Below are 22,867 nucleotides of genomic sequence, written 5' to 3' on the forward strand. Positions count from 1 at the left end.
CGTGATGTGAAACTTGGAAGCCATGAAGTCTTTTGAGGGAGCTGGAAGGGGTCATGGCATTTAAGAATAGATGAACAGAAATGATTATTTTGGCATAGCTTGGCGTAGACAGAAATGGATAGAGGTGGTACCAAAGAGGCGTAAAGTTTAGCAAGTGTGAGATGCCAGGATAATGTGAGAGAAGCCAGGATAATGGTTATCTTTGAGGAACAGGGATGAAAGGAGTAGTGATTGGGAAGGGATATGAAGAGGTGTTTTTGTGGTGCTGGCGGTATTCTATTTTTTGACTTTAGAGATGGTTATGTGGTTATTTGCTTGATTATAATTCAATGAGCTAAAGTACACTTTTATTGTGCATTTCTGCATATGTTATGTTTCACAAAAATGAAATTTTAAGAAACTTGGCCAATATTTAAAAGATCTAAGATAGACATATTCACTGCCCTCCCTCATTCATAAGTAGTTATTGTGGACAATTATGTGCCATACTGGTACTCTATGGGAGGCAGAAACATAAAGAACTGACTTAGCAGACACATAGGAATATAACCTAAAACCTCATAAAACCCATAATTCAGGACGATCAGCAGAGTATATAATTTCCTCTAAATAAGTGAGATATTGATACTGAGCACTCAGCTAAGCTTGCTTATGAGGCTGGATGATTAATACCACAAACCAACCTTACACATCAGGGATTTGGATATGTGCCTCAAAAAATTATGTTAAATGTTACAGACAGGTTGAACTGGTCAACACTATTAACAGCAATTTGTGCATGTCTACTGCATCATGAAGGAATAAGTACTAAAAATTCACCTTTTAATCAAAGTACTAAAGGTGTGGGAATAATTTTTTTTTTTAAGTGAAGAGAGAAAACTTAGAAACACAAAAATGACCTACGTGGTAATTTGAACAACTTTCAAATTAAACAACATTTTCTGCCTTTGAGATTTTGAGACTGATATTAGGATTTAGATTGATATTAACAAAATCAAATTCTTACCAGATACTTCTGTTTCAAAAGAACCTCTAACTGCTAGATTAGTTTCACCTGCTAAGACTACATTGAGATTGGTTTCCATATGCTGACTGGAAATGCCTTGTGATATATTTTTATTATTCTTTGTTTTACCTGTTAAAAAGGGAATAGGGAAACAATTGGTTAAATGATCAAAATAAAAATAAGCAACAATTAATACAGCTTGACAGTGGTCAAGCAAATGCTAAAGTTTGGTCTTAATTATAGTCCTTTAATTATAGTTTTTAACATGTTGCCTTGTATATCATTGACAAGTATGATTTTTCCACTAGACCAGTGCATTTTTTTTTTTTATAAATTTATTTATTTATTTATTTTTGGCTGCGTTGGGCCTTCGCCACTGCGCACGGGCTCTCTCCAGCTGCGGGGAGCGGGGGCCACTCCTCGTTGTGGTGCACGGGCCCCTCACTGCGGTGGCCTCTCCCTCCGCGGAGCACGGGCTCTAGGCGCGCGGGCCTCAGCAGCCGTGGCACGTGAGCTCAGCAGTTGTGGCACGCGGGCTCAGTAGTTGTGGTGCACGGGCTTAGTCGCTCCGCGGCACGTGGGATCCTCCTGGACCAGGTCTCAAACCCGCGTCCCCTGCCTTGGCAGGCAGACCCTCAACCACTGTGCCACCAGGGAAGTCCCTAGACCAGTGCATTTTTAACATGTTCTCAGACAATGCTGGTCTGCTGGTTTGGAGACTACACTTTGAGAACTACTGCACTAGGCCATAAGATTGAGGGCAATAGACAAATATTTTTATTCCTCTTGTATTATCCAACTGTGTTTAGTATAATATATGTACAGGAGTAGACCTCAACACATTTTTGATGACTGGCAAAACTGCCCACAACTAACCCCCCTCACCCCAAAAACTATTCCTTATTTTTACAGCTAAAGTATCTTTAAGAAAAAATAAAACAAAAAAGCAACCAAAAAAACTCTTTCATATCCATATGTTTGCTTTAATGAAAATAGGAACTTTTTCCAGATGCTCTGGGAAATGTTGTTTTACTCTGTTTAAGCTGTTTCTCCAGAGAAACTTTTTTCTCCTAACTGCTTTGATAGAAATGTTCTACTTACCATAGTCAAATAGATCAAAGAGTGCCTGAAATGCTGGATCGGATTCTGTCTGTTCCAATATATCCTGTATAGCTTCTTCAGACATGTGGATTTCACTCTGCAAAAACAAAAAACAAACAAAAAGTGATCCTAATTGAATTAATATGGTTTAATACCAGCAAAGTAATTAGAGGACATCTGATATTTTGTACCTTTTATGTAGTATTCCCTTCCAAGAAAATTTCTTCTGATTGTAACACTATTCACTTAAAACAAATTAAAACAGGAAGACTAGAAAATAGAAAGTGAATGCTCCCTAATACCACTAATTAGAGTTAATCACTTTGGTGACTATATCCCCAAACATTAAAATAAAATAAATATAGAATAAAACCATGCTATAATGTTATTACTTGACACACACCACTGTGTAAGTTTAAGGTGTACAGCATAATGACCTGACCTACATACATTGTGAAATGATTACCAAAATAAGCTTAGTTAATATCCATCATCTCATTTAAAAAAGAGAGAAAAAGAAAAAAATATTTTTTTCCTTGTGAGAACTCTTAGGATATGCTCTCTCTTTTTATTATTTATTTTTAAAAATTTATTTATTTTTGGCTGTGTTGGGTCTTCGTTGCTGTGCGTGGGCTTTCTCTAGTTGCGGTATGCGGGCTTCTCATTGCGCTGGCTTCTCTTGTTGCGGAGCACGGGCTCTAGAGCACAGGCTCAGTAGTTGTGGTGCCCAGGCCTAGTTGCTCTGCAGCATGTGGGATCCTCCCGGACCAGGGCTTGAACCGTGTCCCCTGCATGGGCAGGCGGACTCCCAACCACTGCGCCACCAGGGAAGCCCCAGGATATGCTGCTCTCTTAATTTTCAAATACTGTTGACACTTGAACAACATAGGTTTGAACTGTGCAGGTCCACTCATATGCAGAATTTTTTCAATAAATACGTATTACAGCACTACAAGATTCAAGGTTGGTTGAATCTGCACTTGCAGAAGTGGATACATGGAGCGCTGACTGTAAACTTTTAAGTGGGGTTTTAAAAAATTTTTATTTTTATTGGAGTATAGTTGTTTTACTATATTGTGTTAGTTTATACTGTACAGCAAAGTGAATCAGCTATATGTATACATATATCCCCTCTTTTTTGGATTTCCTTCCCATTTAGGTCACCACAGAGCATTGAGTAGAGTTCCCCGTGCTACACAGTAGGTCCTCTTTAGTTATCTATTTTATACATAGTATCAACAGTGTATATATGTCAATCCCAATCTCCCAGTTTATCCCACACCCCCTTCCCCCTTGGCTTAAGTGGGTTTTTGACTGCATGTGGAGTAAGCACACCTAACCCCAAGCTGTTCAAGGGTTAACTGTATACCATACAGCAGTGTTAACTAGTCATTATGTTGTACACTGCATCCCCTGTACTTATTTATTTTATAACTGGAAGTTTGTACCTTTTGACCAGCTTTATCCAATTCTTCCACCTTTGACCTCTTTTTCTATGAGACTGGTTTAATAATGTTGTTTAACCTGCTTTCTTCACATAAGTTTGTTGTACACTGCTTTCTAGGGCCTTCAATATAAATCTACCTCACTCTTTTTATCTGCCTGTTTTGGTTTCTTCATTTTATTATTTTTTAAATTTTAAAGTTTTGGCTGTGCCACATGGCATGGGGGAATCTTAGTTCCCCAACCAGGGATAGAAGCCGCACCCCCTGCAATGGAAGCACAGAGTCTTAACCACTGGACCGCCAGGGAAGTCCCTGTCTCTTCATTTTAAATACTTCTTTCAAATGTTGGACAATCCTTGTTTATGTGCTCATACTTAAAAGGAGCATGCCAAAAGCTGTCCTTAAACCCTGTGCCAATAAGGAGGCAGGGACCTTGTCAACTATAGTCTAAGCTGTAGAATAATTACAGAACCATCTGTATTTTTAGTTTTTCTTATTTGAGTGAGTTAGATTTCTTGCTGGGACAGTTTATGGCTGACAGTAGGGGAAAAGATATGGAGTTTAACCATATACTTCCTAAACTTTATACCTTATCATCCTGTTTGTAGCCCTATCTTTGTTTACTTTCAGAGGTACTAGAGTCAAGTCTTTTGGAATTTCTGTGTTGTAAAGTGGCTTTTACCTGAACTTTGCCTTTACTGGCTTAGAATCCTGGGTCTGCTAAGTCAGGAACCACTTGTCCATTTCAAATTCTAAAAAATTCTTTCTCTGTCCTTTCCTCTTCTCTGTCCTTGTGGGTTTATGCTTTTTCTTCCTTTTTTTAAAAATTTATTTATTTATTTATTTTTGGCTGTGTTGGGTCTTCGTTGCTATGCACGGGCTTTCTCTAGTTGCGGTGAGCGGAGGGCTACTCTTCGTTGCGGTGTGCAGGCTTCTCATTGCGGTGGCTTCTCTTGTTGCAGAGAACGGGCTCTAGGCATGCAGGCTTCAGTAGTTGTGGCTCGCGGGCTCTAGAGTGCAGGCTCAGTAGTTGTGGCGCACGGGCTTAGTTGCTTCACGGCATGTGGGATCTTCCCGGACCAGGGCTGGAATCCATGTCCCCTGCGCTGGCAGGCGGATTCTTAACCACTGCGCCACCAGGGAAGCCCCTGTGGGTTTATGCTTTTTAAAAATTCCCTATACTGTCTTTTTAGTAGGGTATAAAACTAAACATTTAACCCACTATCCTTCTAAAGGGAAAGAACTCTTTTGTTTATATAACTCTGCCACATTTAGCCAATTCTCACTTTTGTACATTTGCATTTTTTCTAATTTTCAGTTATGGTAAATAATACGTGAAAATCTTTATCCAGGCATCTGTTCATTCTTTGGGATTAATTTTATCAGTGAAATTACTAGGTCAAACAATGTATATATTTAAAAATTTGAGAAATCCTGTCAAGAAGCCTTCCAGAAAAGTTGTATAAGAATGCTTGTTCTAATGTATGGACACCAAGGGGGGAAAGCGGGGAGGGGGGTGGGGGTAGCGGGTGGGGTGGTGGTGGTGGGATGAATTGGGAGACTGGGATTGACATATATACACTAATACGTATAAAAGAGATAACTAATAAGAACCTGCTGTATAAAAATAAATAAAATTTAAAAACAGAAAAATAATTTATGTATATATAAACTGAAAGGATGGATAATACTAATTATCAGTTTTATTGGTAAATAGCAATGAATAAAATGGTATCACCATCAAAAAAAAAAAGGAATGCTTGTTCTGTTCTATGTAACAATGTACATGTTCTTACCTTTAATGGGGAATATCAATTTTTAAGCATTATCAGTCTAAGACATAAAAGTAATCTGTTGTCTTAATTTGTATTTCTTTACTATTGAATTAATTTCCATGTTTATGAACATTTGAACTTTTTTGGAGATCAATATGATTTAAATGGAATGACAAACTTTTCAAATGAATATCATAAGAAAATTGACAGAATAATTTTGGCTAAAACACTCTATTTCAAAGAAGTTTCAGTACACTCTGGCTAGGGGTATTCATTTAGTCTCCTTTTAATAGCAGAAGATTTAAAAATTCTCAGTTTCAGTTATCTGTAAATCCTTCTGCAATGCTATATTTTCTTCAGTTTTGGTGAAGCATACATTTGGATCCCAAGGGATAGGAAATTCATGTGGAGCAAGAGGTAAGGTGGAACTCTCATGAAGTGATTAAAAACTTGGATTTTTAAAATAAAAATGGCCATAAAATGAAAAGAAAAACTTGAAGTTAAAGAACCAGTTAACCTTGACAATGAAGATATACAGAGAACATCAATAATTCTCGATGAAATGTGATTTAGGAGAAAGCCAGGAGCTTGAACAAATATTTCTGTATCGATGAACTTGAAAATTTACAGTAATATAAATAATGTCAAGAGCCAACAATCCAATGTTAATCAAACTATGAACTGGTGCATACCCTCTTACAAAAGTTACTGCTGAAGAAACACATTTTTCTAGTAAATTTCTTATTACAGTCTAAACTTTAAAAATCAGAATTGAAAGAATCTTGAAATACATGTTCCAAAGGTACTTGGTGGTTTGCCTTTTAATTTTCTTTAATGATGCTTTTAACAAGCAGATATTTTGAATTTTACAGAAGTCTTAAAAAAAAAACACAGCGATTTGTGTAGCCAAAGAAATCTTGCCTACCCCAAGGACACAAAGACGCGTAAAAACATATTAAAAATTCACCTATTTGTACAACTGGCTCTGTTCTCTTAGTGAAGCTTATGTATATACTACTCCATTGGGCATTATGTATTGCTGTACTTTCAAAGTCATTGAAATCTGAATTTTTAACTTTTCCCCAACATACAATATTAAGAACACCATGAACAGAGTGTTGTGTCTTCACTTTCTTATAATCTCTCACAGTTATCTAATAGAGTGTCTTGATTATGGTAAGTACCTATGTATTTTGTGGAGAAAATATAAGTAAGGAGTTGAAGGTTATAAAAATTTAGAACCCAGGATATGTTGAACATTAAGATAGGAGAAGCTTTTTAAACAAGACTGCTAAATAATTTAAAGGTTGCTTTCAAAAGCTTGTCATGTTTTCTTAAATTTACTGAATTTCACTTTGGGAAAATGTATCAAAAAAAATTTTTTTTTTTTTTAAAGTATTCTGAAGGAACTGACAAAAAGAAAAAAAACCTCAGTGGTTTCACCCAGAATTCATTATCTGAAAGAAAACTGCTACCATAAATTCATTATAATGAATTCATTTTGTGGCACAGCAACAAAACTGAATGTATGATCTGAGAGTCCAAGTAAAAGGCTATGCAATAGCCAAAATCTCAGCTGTTCTTCAAAAAGGTATTTGCACCTGGACAAATCTTAAAACTCATATTGTTAAATTCTTCTTTTACCAGCTCACCCTCTTTCATCTTCACTCTCACTGAATAGCAAGTGACTATAGCCCCTATCTTCCTTCTCTTAGCAATAAATCTCACCATTATTCATTTAGTTAGTAACCTTTCTTTTTTAAAGTGTCTTGTTCATTTTATTTTGTTCAATATTACTTGGATTCATCATGTATCTTTAACATATTATTTCATTGTTTCTTTATATTTTTATACAGTTTGTAGCAGGTGCAGAAGAAATGTAATTTATTTTATATACACTGTACAGTACTGCTTACTGCACAAAAATATAACCACTAATGAATCTTTAATTATTAAATACGAAGAAATACATGACATTGTTGTATGGATACAGGAAAAGTGTTTTACTGATATCTGGAAGAGTTGGTTAGAGTTATTAGATGGTTAGGAATGTCTTACTACTTTTACCATCTAAATAACGCAATTTTAATATATGTAAATCAAATCATCATATTGTATGCCTTAAACTTATACAGTGAGAGATATCAATTATTTTTCAATAAAACTGGAAAAAAAATGCAATTTTGACCTTGAAAATTCACTAACACATTTTCAGGAACAGATTACATTTGGATAATGAAGGAAATTTATAATTGAATTATTATTTTAAATCATTTTATACATGTTAGTAATGGTTTTGAAATGAAACAAGAATACCATCAGTTTTAACTATGAATATATGTACCACACACACACAAATACACACACACCCTTACCCATACCTGAAGTCCCAGGAGTTCATCAATTGAAGTCTCTGGTTCACTAGGGTTGCTATCTGTTTGCTTAGGTACTTGAGCAATATTGTTGTCACTGTAATACAGAAAGGAAAATTTTTAGCATAGTTCTCAATTAGGCAAAAACAATTAGGTATTTTAAACACAAACAGCTTACCTAGTCAAAAATTTATTAATGTTTTCTGCAAGCTTTTCTTGAAGAGATTTGTTGCTTAATATTTTTTCTCGAGCATTTTCAATAACCATTTGCTGGAAAACAAAGTCAATATTAGCAAAAGCACAGGATAGAGTATTATGTTATTTATTTAAAAAGAATCAATGGAAGCTGCATAGTTTTAATAAATCTAGGTGGAAACTCAAAAAGTTATGGTGGCTCCCTCGATATTAACACCTGACTAGTATACGTTAACCACTTACAAGTGTTTTCACAGATCCTTCACCAGCTCTTTCTTCACTGATTACAGAATACAGTTCCAAACTCTTTAGCTTTTCATACAAGATCTTTAATAACCTGTCTCTATCCTAGGAAAAATGCCCTATTATATTGCATAATCCAGCAACAATGATGTATTTACAGTTTCATAAACACACTTCTGTTTCTTACCTGGTGCATTTGCACATGTTATCTATTCTGACTGGACTGTCTGCTACTGTTAAATTTCACTACAGTCTATCCCAAGGCAATTCTACTACAGTCTTTTTTCTGGCCACGCTGTGCGGCTTCCAAGATCTTAGTTCCCCAACTAGGGATTGAACCCCTACAGTAGAAGCACGGAGTCCTAACCACTGGACTGCCAGGGAACTCCCTCTACTGAAGTCTTATAGAAATACTGTATTTTACACACACACACAAACACACACATCATCTAAATATACATATATATATATTTGTGTATATATCAATAGTTATTAACTCAGGAATATCTTAAGTTGCAAAGTTTGGGAAGGTCACTTACTTTTTCTACTGCAAATGTATTTGGATCCTGGAAATTCCGTATTGTTGAATGAGGCCCAGACAAAGTGATACTTTTCCTTTGAGATTCACTGAAACACATTTTAAAAGCTTGTCTTTTAACTAGTATGAATAACCAATTCAATGATAATTACATGTAAAGACAAATCTTAAGATCATGGTGGAAAAGATATTTTCTCTATTTGTGGTAGGAACAAAGGGCAGTAGAGTTGAAAAGCATTAATAGACTTGAATTAAGAAATGAATTTGAGGCTTAGCTTTATTACTTATTAGCTATATGGTCTGTAGCAAGGTACCCTCTGACCCACTCTATAATGGGATAAAACCAACTGCCTTATTGGGTTTATGAAAGAATTCAGTAAAAATAAAGTATATGTAAAGACTTTATAAAAAGGTCAAGGTTCTTATAAATGTTAGATACTATTATATTAGTTCTATTGTTTTAGGTGGTTAAGTGAGAAACCTTGCCATAAAGGAGGATGACGTCAGCCTTGAATGAGAGACAATCAACAGTAAAAATTCCAACAAAAATACCCATGGCATGGCAGTTGAGAAAACAGAAAAAACATTTTAAACTACTATCTCTCTTTTCTGACATATCCTTCAAACAAAGACACATGGGCTAAATAGGACAGAAAGAAACTTTTCTCAGAGAATGTCCCTGAGAAGAGTTTTTAACCATCGATTTAGAACTTTAAATATGTGTTTGTAGACCTTAAAACATGCAGATATTATATTTGTTTAAAAGAATGCTTATTTCAAAAAATATGAGCTAACATCAATTTTAAGATATACCTTTCTATACCACTATAGAAAAAAGATATTTCTAATGAAACAGTGATTAGGTCAGTGATTACAAAACACAACCTGATTTCAGGGTGGATAGAATGTGGAAAAAAAAAAAAAGTGTTTTGAAATGGATATAATAGTAAATAGTCTCAAGTACTTCATGCAATCTTGTTACCTTATTCACAATGTAAATATCCTGGTGTAATTTTTTTTTTGGAAGGTTATTGGAAACTTGTCCTTTTAAAAGGCATTTACCTTTTGCGTCTACCAGGAGACATTAAACTGGCATGAGTTTTCCTTTCCTGAGGACCAGGAATGATATTGAAAGCCTCTCCAGCTGTATTTCAAGAGAACAAAGCAGTAAGTCAAGGAAACTGAATAGTTTTCTATACTTGAATTAATGAAATAAATAGCACTACAAAGTGATTATTATTTTATATTAAATTCAGTTAGTATACACTGAGTGCCTACTCTGTGCAAGGCACTGTAGAAGATATTAAGATATATAAAACATAGTCTCTGTGACTTAAGGTTTTATGATAAAATACAAAGTACAGTATACAGAATAGTCTCAACAAAAAATATCATGGCAGAACAGAATAATTATAAGAAGTATAAACTAAGTGTACTGGGTAAGTGTTTTTACCCAGAGGTGTTAAAGAGGTTGGAGAAAAGATGGAAATAAGGGAGAACATAGTGGATGTCAATACATTTTACCTGTGCAGAAGAGAAAAGAGACTGGTCTAAGAACTGAGAGGTGGCACCTCAGTTCTAACCCCAATTCTGTTATTAACTAGCCTTTTGCCCCTTAATATCATGTGTTTATAATAATTTCAAGTATATAAGAAGCAAGAAGTATCAGATGATCTCTAAGTTTATCCCTAGCTCTAAAATTCAGCCAGGAATATGCAGGATTTTCAACAGGTAGAGATGGAAAAACATTCCTCATTCCAGCAGAACAGACTACCATGAACAAAGATAAGAAGGTGGTGAAATATAATGCGTATTCCTTTTAAAATCAAATAACAGGGTCTTTTCTATTAATGAAGAGAACTGAGAACTAGAACAGAGTTCAAGGTTGGACTTCAGCTAGAACAGACATAAGAAGAATCCTAGATTAAAATGTCTCATAGATTTAATAATATGCATATTTAATGGCAGATTTACCTAAAGTCTATTCTACTTCTAGCCTCTTATCTACTTTTTGCTATAATTTTATACCATGAATATAAAGACATTAGCACATCATCTCATTTATACAGTTTGATTAAAAACAAAATTTAAGAGTGCAAAATGTAAACTTACGGGTCATAGTGTCTTGTGACTGTGAATGGTTGACCACTACAAAATTTGACCTCAAAGGAGTTGAAATCTGGCCAGCTGGCCGAACAACTTGTGTAGCTGTCAAAGGAGAATTAGTAAATTGCCCTGAAAGATACGGTAAAGTCAGCAACTCTGAACTGACAGGAGCTGCTTGAGATGCAAGCCTTCTCTGCCGTTTGATTTCTGCAATTCCACTTCTTGTTCGGGCTGAAACACATGAGCATTTAAAAAAAATAACTCAATGTCAGAGTAGTTTGGGAATTTTAAGAAGTTTACATGATATGTGTTCTACTACATATTTAACATGGTGGATCTACGGACTGAAAAACAGCCCTTAAAAATATCAACTAAGTTTACGTGATAATTTCAAAAGAAACAAACTAAAATTGAGTACATTCAAACTCTAAAAATCCAAGAAAACATTTCTTCTGTAATAATTCACACTGATAACATCTCCACAAATTAGGAAACAGACTTATGGAATGAGAATTAAAAGATGTGAATACGTGAGAGCCAATGAGAAAAATAAGGAATATTTAAAATGCATATTTTTACAATAAATGAAAATATTATTTCCTAATATGATAACAGTACTTAGAAAAGCAGTAGTTTAAACAAAATATAAACTTATCATACATGTATTGTTAACTAAAATGTTCATCTGACAGTAAGTTTGAGTTTAAAGTAATTCTGAACATTATTTATAGTTTAAAGTTGAATACCAACCTCTCTGATTGGCAGCAAACCCTGGGGAACTTTGCATGCTCCTAATAAACAAAAGTAGTTTGACATTAAAAAACTTCTGTTGCCAAATACATTCTGATTTAGTTACAGTCAGACCTGAAGTAAATTATGAGTTAAAAGGCAAGAAATCTCTCTCAGACAAAAAAGATAAGCACTTTTTCTAGGTAACCAAATCTTATTTGCCTTAGGAGAAAAACAGTGGCATATAAACATACACACACACATAATTTTAATAATCAAGTTTCTATCCAATGCAATAAGCATTACAGAGCCTTGACATCCCACTATGAGTACAATTTGACTTGAATTTAGGAACTCAATATATTTAAGAAAGCTATAATATTTTACAATTATCGATTATCTTTTATAACTATAGAGATGCCTTCCCAGAGAAATTCTGATTTTACATATAACTCCATACATAAATACTTCAGAATCCAAGTTGATTTCAAAGGAGATCCTGCTTTCATCAAATTTATGACTATGACATTACTTCATGGAAGCTCTAAAGAAGGAACAAAGCAAACAGATAAGAAAATTCACAATACAAGCTGATTCTCCTTTTAGTATGAACTGAAGTTACCCATGTATTGATATTTTGTAAACAGTCAGACACTGTGCCATTGTCCTCAAAAATCCGTCAAATAAATCTCTACCAACAAGAGCCACAAAACTTACTGAATCGAATAAGCGCTTTTTTTCTTTTTTTTGCTGCACCCCATGGCATGCAGGACCTTAGTTCCCTGACCAGGGATTGAACTGATGTCCCCTGCATTGGAAGGCAGAGTCTTAACCACTGGACCGCCGGGGAAGTCCTGAATAAGCAGTTTTAATAGCACACGAACCAATCTTGGAGAACACCTGGCTAAGAGCCTTCTTTTTTTATGTAGTACCTTGTCTATAAAATGTTGCAGTAACTTATAAATATTCATAGGTGTTAATTAAACTGTGAATGTCTTTGAGGATGTTTGCAAGGGGAGGAAAGATGAGGGTCAGGAAAGGGGAATAAGAGTAAGACTACTGGGCCTTCCCTGGTAGCGCAGTGGTTAGGAATCTGCCTGCCAATGCAGGGGACACAGGTTCGACCCTTGGTCCGGGAAGATCCCACATGCCACGGAGCAACTAAGCCCGTGCGCCACAATGAAGCCCACACGCCCTAGAGCCCGCATACTGCAACTACTGAGCCAGCGTGCTGCAACTACAGAAGCCCATGCTCCTAGAGCCGGTGCTCCGCAACAAGAGAAGCCACCTCTGGATGGACCTAGAGTCTGTCATACAGAGTGAAGTAAGTCAGAAAGAGAAAAACAAATACTGTATGCTAACACATATATATGGAATCTAAAACAAAAACCAAAAAAAAGGTTCTGAAGAACCTAGAGGCAGGACAGGAATAAAGACACAGACGTAGAGAATGGACTTGAGGACACAGGGAGGGGGAATGCTAAGCTGGGACGAAGTGAGAGAGTGGCATGGACATATATACACTACCAAATGTAAAATAGATAGCTAGTGGGAAGCAGCCACATAGCACAGGGAGATCAGGTCGGCGCTGTGTGACCACCTAGAGGGGTGGGATAGGGAGGGTGGGAGGGAGATGCAAGAGGGCGGAGATATGGGGATATATGTATAGCTGATTCACTTTGTTATAAAGCAGAAACTAACACACCATTGTAAAGCAATTATACTCCAATAAAGATGTTAAAAAAAAAAAAAAAAGCCACCTCAGTGAGAAGCCCACGCACTGCAACAAAGAGTAGCCCCTGCTTCCCGCAACTAGAGAAAGCCCGTGCGCAGCAACAAAGACCCAAAGCAGCCAAAAAAAACAAAAAACAAAAAAAAACAGTAAGACTACCAAATGAGATGTGGTACAGAGTTACACAGAATGCATTTGGAGCCATTCTAGCAGTTTAAACTGAGGAAAGAAACAAGGCCCCTCCTTAAGTGGGGTATTCACTTGTAGCTGTCGGAGAAGCGTAAGAAACTATGGTTTTCATACTAGACTCTAGTTAAATAAGATACATTCTAAAATTGATACCTATTCTAAGGATGGTGAAACTGGCATTCCAAGGCCCTGACATATGTAGAAGGCAGATATTAGTCCCATGTGAAAATTCTAAAAGCAGAAGATTCAGAAGTATTACTATTCAAGTTTGTTTCTTTTTAAGGGAAGAACAAAGGAGGTGCGGATTCCACATTATCAATTTTCTGCATGTGTAATGAAGATACAACTGTATAAGGGAAGTCACATGGGGCCCACGTTAGGAGATTTGCATTCACCAAGACTGGGACTAGATTTGTATTCAGCCAGAGATCTGCCTCTAAATTGTTATGGGAACCTGGGAGTGCCATTAATTTCCTCATTTCTAAACATTTTATTAAAGTATGCACTTTATTTCAAATTATTTCAATCAAAGACAAAGAAATATCAATAACCTATAATTTCAAAATTAGATCAGTATTATATAAATGCACAGTGTGGGTCATAAGATTTATATGTGAAGCGATTCTTACACGCACCTGCATTCCAAAATCATTATGCACATTCTGATAAGCTTATTGTATAAGCTTTTTATTACCTGATCTGAGAAAGTGTATGGTCTAACTTCTTCCACAGAGATGACAAAATTGCTGGGACATCATTTGATGTTTCTAAATCATAAGAGGAAACGTTTCATAATAAATACAGTTGGAGAAAATTCATCATTTAATTTGAACAGACACAGAAAATCAATAAGGAAAACTTATCTCTCAGCTGTTGACATTTTGTTGGGAAATGAGAAATAAACCTATCTTGTAAAAGACCTGCAAAGCTACAACGAGGCTGCTTTCTTTGCTCAAGCCATTAAGAATCAGATACGATACGATGGAAGAGGAAACTTGTGAAAACTATGAAGGTTTTTTAGATCAATAATTTTATATTTTCTTTGAAATATAAAAGAAACTATTTTAAATCTTTCTTCTATTTATCATGTGACATTTGAAAGTAAATTAAAATAATTTGATTTATAAATTAAATTTATAAAATTATACAAACCCCTGTGAGTGTGGAAATTAGTTTTCTACATCCAATGTTTTCATGTCCAAATCACCGTGATTGCTCAGCAACTACTCAGAATTACAGGTAAAATTCCTGAGGACTAATTAGTCTTTTTCAGGATGTGTTCTAAAGCCACAATGATAGGAAATTCATAAGGTATTTAAATTCTTTACTATATACTTATAAAAGCTCAAACCAGAGAAAGCTACCCAACATAAAAGTGGGATATAAACCTTTGTATTGCAATAACATATTGTTTCTGAGGTCATTTACACATTAAACATTCCTGTAAGATAGTTAAAATAGTTTGGGAAAAGAAAACCTTTAGGCCCTGAACTTCTAGGCTTATTACCCTCTACAGTTTCTAGTTTTGTGATCTTGGAAAAGTTATCTGGCTTCTCTAATCCTCAATTTTCTGATACTTAAGAACAGGTCTAAACAATTGACAACTCTAACTGGATTATTTTAAGGACTGAGATAAAACCTATGAAAGCACATAGCACAGTGCTGCAATAGACAGTACTCAATAAATGTTAAGCTTTTAAAAAAAATGTTATCATTTACACTAATTCTTTACTGCTGAGTCTTTTCTTAGCATGTTGTAAACTATAGAAATAACCAATATGAGAGAATAAATCTAACTTTCTCCTTAAGACACGAATTTAGGAAAGTGTTATTTTATACTTATCACTCAATAAAAATGAACTATTTAATTAGATATTTCACAGTAAATTTTACCTCATCATAGTTGACACAAGTTTTCTTATGGCTTTTAAGAAGTATTAATATCCTTTAAAAATTATTTCTAATTAAAAAAATTAGATAAATGCTGTATAAAACTGACAAAAAAAATCCCTGAACCTGAATTCTTACCTTTTGCTTTCATAGCTACATATTCATTCAAAATTGTTGTCAAATTTTTTCCAAATAAAGACTGAAAAGAAAAAGATCAAGCATTACCAAAACCAAATAATACTACCAATAATTTCCCACTACAAAATATTTCACCATAAAAGTTAATAAAACATCTGGATTACAGAGCAGATGATAAAGAAATGGTGAAGAGCAGGTCATCATAGATGCAAACAGTCACTTGTCAGCGGGTGAATCAAATCTTCTAAGGGTAAAGAACCTTGTCTGTTTGAATAAGATATTGTGACTATGTTTCTTTAGCTAAGATAGTACAATGGCAGGAATGCAGTTTTCAGTTGGAGATAGGGATCCAGTCACACAAATGAGGACCCACTCCTAATCTGCCCTTTCTATCCTGAATGCCACGTGAACCTGCCAAAGAACAAAGTAAAAAAAATTGAGTGTAAGAGATATCCTTCCCAAGGATCAGTACCTTGCTATTTTAACTTCTATCATCTCATAAAGTCATTCCCCACTGCCCCCATTCCTATCAGTAATTAAAGGGCAGGCTTTTATTACCTCAAGTTTGAGGTCATATAATAGAACAGGGAAGAGAGCCAAGGATTTTTAGAGCAGACAGTTCTGGTTTTAAGTTCAACATTTACTGCATGTGTGAAAAATCACCCAGATTTTCTAAGGCTTACTTTCATATATAGAAATGACTTCCTAATGACTTAAGACATATGACTTCTTAATTAATACTATCTTTTGTGGTAAAGATTGATGATAAATGTAACATATATAAGACAATGTCTAACACATAGGTGATTACTTCCCTTCCCCGTCCTGAACTTTCATAGCAGATCCCTATTTTATTCTTCTGTGTCATTTAAAGAAAATTTTTTATTTTATATTAGAGTATAGTTGATTAACAATGTTGTGTTAGTTTCAGATGTACAGCAAAGTGATTCAGTTATACATATACATGTATCTATTCTTTTTCAAATTCTTTTCCCATGTAGGTTATTATAGAATATTGAGCAAAGTCGCCTGTGCTATATAGTAGGTCACTGTTGGTTATCTATTTTAAATATAGCAGAGTGTACATGTCAATCCAAAACTCCCAATCAATCCCTCCTCCTCCTCTCCCCACCCTGGTAACCGTAAGTTCGTTCTCTGTGAGTCTGTTTCTGTTTTGTAACAAAGTTCATTTATATCATTTTTTAAAAGCTTCTGCATATAAGTGATATATTTGTCTTTCTCCATCTGACTTACTTCACTTAGTACGATAATCTCCAGGTCCATCCATGTTGCTGCAAATGGCATTATTTCATTCGTTTTAATGGCTAACATTCCATAGTATATATGTACCACACCTTCTTTATCCATGCATCTGCTGATGGACATTTAGGTTGCTTCCATGCCTTGCCTATTGTAAAAAGCGTTGAAATGAACATTGGGGTGCATGTATCCTTTCGAACCACGTTTTTCTCCAGATACATGTCCAAGAGTGGGATTGCTGGATCATATGGTAGCTGTTTTTAGTTTTTTAGGGAACCTCCATACTGTTCTCCATAGTGGCTGTACAAATTTACCTTCCCACCAACAGTGTAGGAGGGTTCCCTTTTCTTCACACTCTCTCCAGCATTTGTTTGTAGACTTTCTGACGATGGCCATTCTGACTGGTGTGAAGTGATATCTCATTGTAGTTTTGATTTGTATTTCTCTAATAATCAGCGATGTTGAGCATCTTTTCATGTGCCTCTTAGCAATCTGTATGTCTTCTTTGGAGAAATGTCTATTTAGGGCTTCTGCCCATTTTTTGATTGCATCGTTCATTCTTTTGATATTGAGCTGCATGAGCTGTTTGTAAATTTTGGAGATTAATCCCTTGTCAGTCGCATCATTTGCAAATATTTTCTCCCATTCTGTGGACTGTCTTTTCATTTTCTTTATGGTTCTCTTTGCTGTGCAAAAGCTTTTGAGTTTAACTAGGTCCCATTTGTCTATTACTGTTTTTATTTCCATAACTCTAGGAGATGGATCCAAAATAACATTGTTGCAATTTATATCAAAGAGTGTTCTGCCTATGTTTTCCTCTAAGAGTTTTATAGTATCCCGCCTTACATTTAGGTCTTTAATCCATTTTGAGTTTATTTTTTTGTATGGCATTAGAGAGTGTTCTAATTTCATTCTTTTACATGTAGCTGTCCAGTTTTCCCAGCACCACTTATTGAAGAGACTGTCTTTCCTCCATTGTATAATCTTGCCTCCTCTGTCATAAATTAATAGACCATAAATGTGTGGGTTTATTTCTGGGCTTTCTATCCTGTTCCACTGATCTGTATTTCTGTATTTGTGCCAGTACCATACTGTTTTGATGACTCTAGCTTTGTAATATAGTTTAAAGTCAGGGAGCCTGATTCCTCCAGCTCCGTTTTTCTTTCTCAAGATTGCTTTGGCTATTTGGGGTCTTTTGTGTCTCCATACAAATTAAAACATTTTTTGTTCTAGTTCTGTGAAAAATGCCATTGGTAATTTGATAGGGATTGAACTGAATCTGTAGATTGCCTTGGGTAGTACAGTCATTTTGACAATACTCATTCTTCCAATCCAAGAACATGGTATATCTATCCATCTGTTCATGTCATCTTCGATTTATTTTCATCAGCATCTTATAGTTTTTGGAGTACAGGTCTTTTGCCTCCTTAGGTAGGTTTATTCCTAGGTATTTTATTCTTTTTGATGCGATGGTAAATGGGATTGTTTGTTTAATTTCTCTTTCTGATCTTTTGTTGTTAGTGTACAGGAATGCAAGAGATTTCTGTGTATTAATTTTGTATCCTGCAACTTTACTGAATTCATTGATGAGTTTAGTAGTTTCCTGGTAGCACCTTTAGGATTTTCTATGTATAGTGTCGTCATCTGCAAACAGTGACAGTTTTGTTTCTTCTTTTCCAATTTGGATTCCTGTTCTTTTTCTTCTCTGACTGCTGTGGGTAGGGCTTCCAAAACTATGTTGAATAAAAGTGGCAAGAGTGGGCATCCTTGTTTTTGTTCCTGATCTTAGAGGAAATGCTTTCAGCTTTTCATCGCTGAGTATGATGTTAGCTGTAGTTTTGTCAGATACTGCCTTTATTATGTTGAGGTAGGTTCCCTCTATTCCCACTTTCTGGAGAGTTTTTATCATAAATTGGTGTTGAATTTTGTTAAAAGCTGTTTCTGCATCTATTGAGATGATCATATGGTTTTTATTCTTTAATTTTTTGATGTGGTGTCTCATACTGATTGATTTGTATATACTGGAAATCCTTGCATCCCTGGGATAAATCTCACTTGATCATGGTGTATGATCCCTTTTACTGTATTGTTGGATTTGATTTGCTAGTATTTTGTTGAGAATTTTTGCGTCTATGTTCATCAGTGATACTGGCCTGTAATTTTCTTTTTTTTGTGGTATCTTTGGTTTTGGTATCGGGGTGATAGTGGCCTCACAGAATGAGTTTGGGAATGTTCCCTCCTCTGCAATTTTTTGGAATAGTTTCAGAAGGATAGGTAACTCTTCTCTAAATGTTTGACAGAATTCACCTGTGAAGCCATCTTGTCCTGGACTTTTGTTTGTTGGGAGTGTTTTAGTCAGTGTCAATTTCATTACTTGTGATTGGTCTGTTCATATTTTCTATTTCCTCCTAGTTCAGTCTTGGGAGGTTGCACCTTTCTAAGAATTCATCCATTTCTTCTAGGTTGTCCATTTTAGTGACATAGAGTTGCTTGTGGTACAGTAGCTTCTGTGTTATTTAAAGTCTGAGAAGTTAAGGGATACACCTAATACTAACTTGATCATTATACCTTGCTTTATTTTTAGTAGCTAAAAAAACAATTGCTGAATGAATGCTATACAATGAATTATGTCCACATAAATTCATGTGAGGTCACAGCAAGAAGGTGGTCGTTTATAAGCCAGGAAGACAGCCTTCACCAGGAACTGAAACAGGGGCACTTGATCTTGGTCTTTCCAGCCTCCAGAACCATGAGGAGTAAAAATTTGGGTGGTAGATTTGCTTGTAGTTACTAGGGTATTACTGCAGCTAAGCCCCCACAGCACACAGAGCTACACAAACACACAGATATGCTAATCCACATATACAAAAAAAATCTGTATTTCTGTATATAACTGCACATATATTAAAATAAACACAACTTCATACTGATATCTCTGACTATATAATTTAACGCTACAGGTCTCATTCTTATTCTTATTTGTACTTTCTTTCTCACAGAGAGAGAAACCTCGCTCCCATTATCTATAATATATTAATTTACTTGTTAAAGTTGCTAATTTAGAAGAATTCAGAAGAATTTAAGATTCATTCATGTTATTATATGAATCAATAGTGCTGCTTTTTACTGCTTACTAGTAGGAATGTACCAGTTTGCTTATTCATTCACTTGCTGAAAGACATCTTGGTTATTTTCAGTTTTTTACCACCACAGAAAAACATGAGCATGTAAGTTTTTGTGTGAATATAAGATTTTCAATTTACTTGGGTAAATATCTGGTTGTATGAATGCTGGGTCACGTGTGGCCCAGTTGTTTAACTTTATAAACAACTGGCAATCTGTTTTGCAAAGCAGCTGTATGATTTTGCATTGTCATCAGCAATGAATAAGAGTTTTTGTTGCTCTGCATCTTTGCCACCAAGAATCTGACAAACTTTAAAAATTGTTTTTTATAGTAGTCATTCTAATATGTATGTATCAGTATCTGATTGGGATATTAATTTTCATTTTCCTAATGACTAATAATGTGGAATATTTTTTTCACATGCTTATTGCCATTCCTATATTTTCTTTGGGGACAGGTCTTCAGATCTCTTGCCCACTAAAGAAAAAATTCAGTTAAAAAAAAAAAAAGCTTCCTATATATTCTTGGCACAATCCCTTTTTCAGAGCTGCAAATATTTTCTCCTAGCTTATGGCTTGTCATTCTTTTAATATTGTCTCTTGTAGAGCAAAAATTTTAAATTTTTATAAAGTTGAATTTATCAAATTTTCATTTTTTAGTCAGTGTTTTTGGCTTCATGTCTAAAAATTCATTACCAAAACCAAGATTGCACAGTTTCTCCTATGTTTTCTTCTGAAAGTCTTACAGTTCTATGTTCTACATTTTGATCTATTATTCACTGTTGGTTAATTTTTGTATGAAGTATGTGTAAAGGTTGTTCTTCTTCTTTTTTTTAAAATCTGGATGTCTAATTGTTCCATCACCACCTGTTGTTAAGATTATCCTTTCTATAGTGAATTGCCTTTGTGCTTTTGTCAAAAAATCACATTTGGACTCTCTAATTTGTTCCACTGATCTTATGCCTAACTATCTCCTAATGCCACTCAATCCTGATTACTATTGCTGGTTAGAAAGTCTTAAGGTCGAGTAATGTGAGTCCTTGAACATATCCTTTTTAAGAACTGCTTGGATTATTCTTCCACAACACTACTTAAGTGGTACCTGTGCTCCTACTCCAAGGGGCCAGCACTGCACATCAGCAAGCTGGCAGCAGTAGTGGCTGGGCCTCAGACCCCCAGTTTGAAGGATAGCCCTGCCCACCACCACACCCACAGCAGCTGTGGCTCAACCACAACAGGAAGGTGCACACAGCCCACACAGTGGATACCCCTGGAGCACCTGGCTCTGGTGACAGGAGGATTCTACCACTGAGCCCACCGGACACCTTCTACATAAGGCCACTCTTTCAAGACCAGGATAATACATAGAAACAAATACAGAGAGCTAGGCAAAATGAAGAGACAAAGGAATACCTTCCAAACAAAACAAGATACAACCTCAGCAAAAGAACTAAACAAAACAGAGATTAGCAATTTACCAGCTAAAGAGTTTAAAGTAATAATCATAAAGATGCTCACTGAACTTGGGAGAAGAATTGATGAACTCAAGTGAGAACTTCAACAAAGAGAAAATATAAAAAAGAACCAATGAGAACTGAAGAATACAATAACCGAAGTGAAAATAACACTACAGACAATCAACAGATTAGAGAATAAAGAAGAATGGATCAGCAATCTGGAAGACAAGGTAGTAGAAATCACCCAGTTAAAACAGAAAAGATTGAAAAAAAATGAGGATAGTTTAAGGGATCTCTGGGATGACGTCATGCACACTAACATTCCCATAACAGGGATTTCAGAAGGAGAAGAGTGAGAGAGAAAATAGAAAACCTATTTGAAGAAATAATGGCTGAAAACTTCCCTAACTTGTCAAAGGGAAAGACATCCAAATACAGAAAGCAAAGAGTCCCATACAAAATGAACCAAAAAAGACCCACACCAAGACACGTTATAATTTAAATGTCAAAAGTTAAAGAGAAACAGAGAATCTTAAAAGCAGCAAGAGAAAAACAACTAGTTACATACAAGAGAACCCCTATAAGATGATCAGAGGATTTTTCAGCAGAAACTTCACATGCCAGAAGCGACTGGCACAACATATTGAAAGTGCTGGAAAAAATAACCGAACAACCAAGAATACTCTACCTGGCAAGATTATAATTCAGAAGTGAAGGACAGAGTTTCCCAGATGAACAAAGCCAAAGGAGTTCATCACCACTAAACTGACCCTATAAGTAATGTTTAAAGGGACTTCTTTAAATGGAAAAGAAAAGGCCAAAACTAGAAATAAGAAAATTATGAAAGAAAAAAAATCTCACTGGTAGAGACAAACACATAGTAAAGGTAGTGGATCACCCACTATAAAGCTAGTATGAAGTTATATACGGTCTACAAGAGACTCAGTTGTTCAAATCTAAAGACACACAAAGAGTAAAAATGAAGAGATGGAAAAATATTCCATGCAAATGGAAATGAAAAGAAAGCTGGGGTAGCAATACTTGTATCAGATAAAACAGACTTTAAAACAAAGACAAAGAAAGGCATTTCATAATGATAAAGTGATCAATGATCTTTTAAGTGGGTGCTACTTTAACAAAAATCAGCTATTGTCAATAAACCAATTCAACACAAGCAAATCTGATACTGGACTGCAAGTTAATGTTAAGAATGTGATTAGGACTTCTCTGGATTTATGAACAATGTTTTTGGTAGCTTTACAAATATAATAATTATAAAGTATTTGGCAGACAGGATAAATTAACTCTGGATTACAACTTATGATATTGTGAAATAAAAAAAGTCTAATAAAAAGTTTATTGAGTATTTTTCTCTGAATACTCTCATTCTTTAAAATTATTGTCATTAAATAAATGAAGAGTCCAAGAGTATCAAATCATTTGCAGTGAAGATCCAAAATCCCTGAAACTGTTGGGATCATATGTGTTATTTATTTAATTTTTAAAAGCGGTTTAATGTTCACAAGAATATCGAGGAAGGTACAGAGATTCTCCATAAACTCCTGCTC

At 35.2% G+C, this 22,867-nt stretch overlaps 1 protein-coding gene across 1 annotated transcript in view; it reads right to left on the bottom strand.

Annotated features, from left to right (window-relative positions):
• LOC133099084 (protein NPAT) overlaps nucleotides 1-22,867 on the bottom strand; it is a 51,883-nt gene that overhangs the window by 10,420 nt on the left and 18,596 nt on the right. The window contains exons 3-12 of the mRNA XM_061202543.1: nucleotides 15,460-15,520; nucleotides 14,126-14,198; nucleotides 11,532-11,572; nucleotides 10,788-11,012; nucleotides 9,738-9,819; nucleotides 8,677-8,764; nucleotides 7,878-7,969; nucleotides 7,709-7,796; nucleotides 2,108-2,204; nucleotides 1,007-1,135 (exon numbers count right to left, since the gene is read on the bottom strand). Coding sequence (XP_061058526.1) covers nucleotides 1,007-1,135; nucleotides 2,108-2,204; nucleotides 7,709-7,796; nucleotides 7,878-7,969; nucleotides 8,677-8,764; nucleotides 9,738-9,819; nucleotides 10,788-11,012; nucleotides 11,532-11,572; nucleotides 14,126-14,198; nucleotides 15,460-15,520 — 976 coding nt within the window. The remainder of the gene's footprint in view (nucleotides 1-1,006; nucleotides 1,136-2,107; nucleotides 2,205-7,708; nucleotides 7,797-7,877; nucleotides 7,970-8,676; nucleotides 8,765-9,737; nucleotides 9,820-10,787; nucleotides 11,013-11,531; nucleotides 11,573-14,125; nucleotides 14,199-15,459; nucleotides 15,521-22,867) is intronic.

Source organism: Eubalaena glacialis, chromosome 10 (genome assembly GCF_028564815.1).
Source record: "Eubalaena glacialis isolate mEubGla1 chromosome 10, mEubGla1.1.hap2.+ XY, whole genome shotgun sequence".
NCBI classification, from domain to species: Eukaryota; Metazoa; Chordata; class Mammalia; order Artiodactyla; family Balaenidae; genus Eubalaena; species Eubalaena glacialis.